Genomic DNA, 1,380 nt, shown 5'->3' with positions numbered 1-1,380 from the left:
CAGCTGCGTGACCCTGGCCTCGGGGGCCCTGCAGTGGACACGGCACTGCACCTCGCGCACTGGCTGTGAGGGACGCGGCTCCTGGGTGTGACTGGCCGTCTCGGCCCTGCCCTCCGCCCCTGTGGCCCCTCCTGTGGGGGCCTCGCCTGGGGCGGGTGGGGAGGGAGCCGGGCCTGAGGCCAGCGCCACTGGGCGGGGAGGTGGAGGCCCAGTGCCCCGAGCAGGCCCTGCCTGCAGCCCTCCCCGCCGCTGGGTGCTGGCCTCAGGCCTCTGTGGCTCGTCCCCCGGCTGAGTTCTTCACTGTGAGCTACTCGCCGTGCTCCGCGTCCAGATCGCGGTGACCCCCGCGAGGACCCCGGTTTCTCTGTGGCGATGGGGCGTGCAGATGAGGTGAGGTCTGGCGGGCCGGGGGCAGCCCCGGTGCCCCACGGTCCATGAGGCCTGAGGTGGCCTCCGCCGGGGCTGGGCGCAGGAAGGCGCCCCGGAGCCTTGGGCCGCGGCCGGGGGCACAGCCCTGAGGGCGTGGCGGCCCCAGCCCCCCAAGGTGGACATCCTTGGCCCAGCGGTATAGTGGGGAGCCCGGGGTCCTGGGGCCCGTGGGGACTCTGTGACCCCAGGCCCACGGTCAGGGTGCCGGTCCCCACCGGCCCCCGCAGGCGCCCTCGCGTCTGGAGGGTGGCCAGGGGCCACCCAGAGTGTCCGCTGGGCTCCTCACGCGTGTCCTGTCCCTCCACCTCCTGACGCCGGAGGGCAAGGCCACCACCCTGGGCCCGTGTGGCCGGCCGCTGCACCCGGCGGGTCGGGGTCTGAGGACACCCCCGGGGCCTCGGGAGGCCAGGCCCACCCTCCGCTGTGTCTCAAGCAGCGGTGACACTGGACATCAGCAAACAAACGGAAAACAGAAGCAAGACACCGGTGAAGGGGCGGCCTGGCGCCCGGCCACTGTCTGCTGCAGAGGCGCTGCGACGCCCCCTGGCCCAGGCGCCCCCCGTGCTGCCTCACCCCTGCCCGGCGTGGCCGCACTGGCTCCCAGCCTGTGTCCACCGGGAAATGGCCCGGGAAGGACGGGCAGCTCCTGCGGACGCCGTGTGCCCCTCCCCTGAGTCACACGCCCGGAGCGGACCCCGAAGTCCCGCCTGGCTGCCAGGAGGGCCAGAGGCCTGGGTGAGCCTGGTCCCAACTGGAAGGAGGTGGCCGGGAGGCCCCGGGCGGGCCGGGAACCGACTTCCCCGCACACCCCTCTTCCAAGGCCAGGCGCTGGGCGTGAGCGGCCCCAGGGGGCTCCCTCCAGGGCAAGGGGTGTCAGGGAAGAAGGGGGACAGGCGCTCGCGGGGGCGTGCGGGCGCGTCCAGGGCCGGAGGGCCGCCTTTCCCTCTGCCC

At 74.5% G+C, this 1,380-nt stretch overlaps 1 protein-coding gene across 1 annotated transcript in view; it reads right to left on the bottom strand.

Annotated features, from left to right (window-relative positions):
- Nucleotides 1-307: 307 nt before the first annotated feature.
- GCSAML (germinal center-associated, signaling and motility-like) overlaps nt 308-1,380 on the bottom strand; it is a 5,796-nt gene continuing 4,723 nt past the window's right edge. The window contains exon 5 of the mRNA XM_012734622.1: nt 308-605. Coding sequence (XP_012590076.1) covers nt 308-605 — 298 coding nt within the window. The remainder of the gene's footprint in view (nt 606-1,380) is intronic.

Source organism: Condylura cristata, unplaced genomic scaffold (genome assembly GCF_000260355.1).
Source record: "Condylura cristata isolate star-nosed mole 26May11 unplaced genomic scaffold, ConCri1.0 scaffold00062, whole genome shotgun sequence".
In the NCBI taxonomy this organism is placed as follows: Eukaryota; Metazoa; Chordata; class Mammalia; order Eulipotyphla; family Talpidae; genus Condylura; species Condylura cristata.
This window is presented reverse-complemented; position numbering and strand designations above follow the sequence as displayed.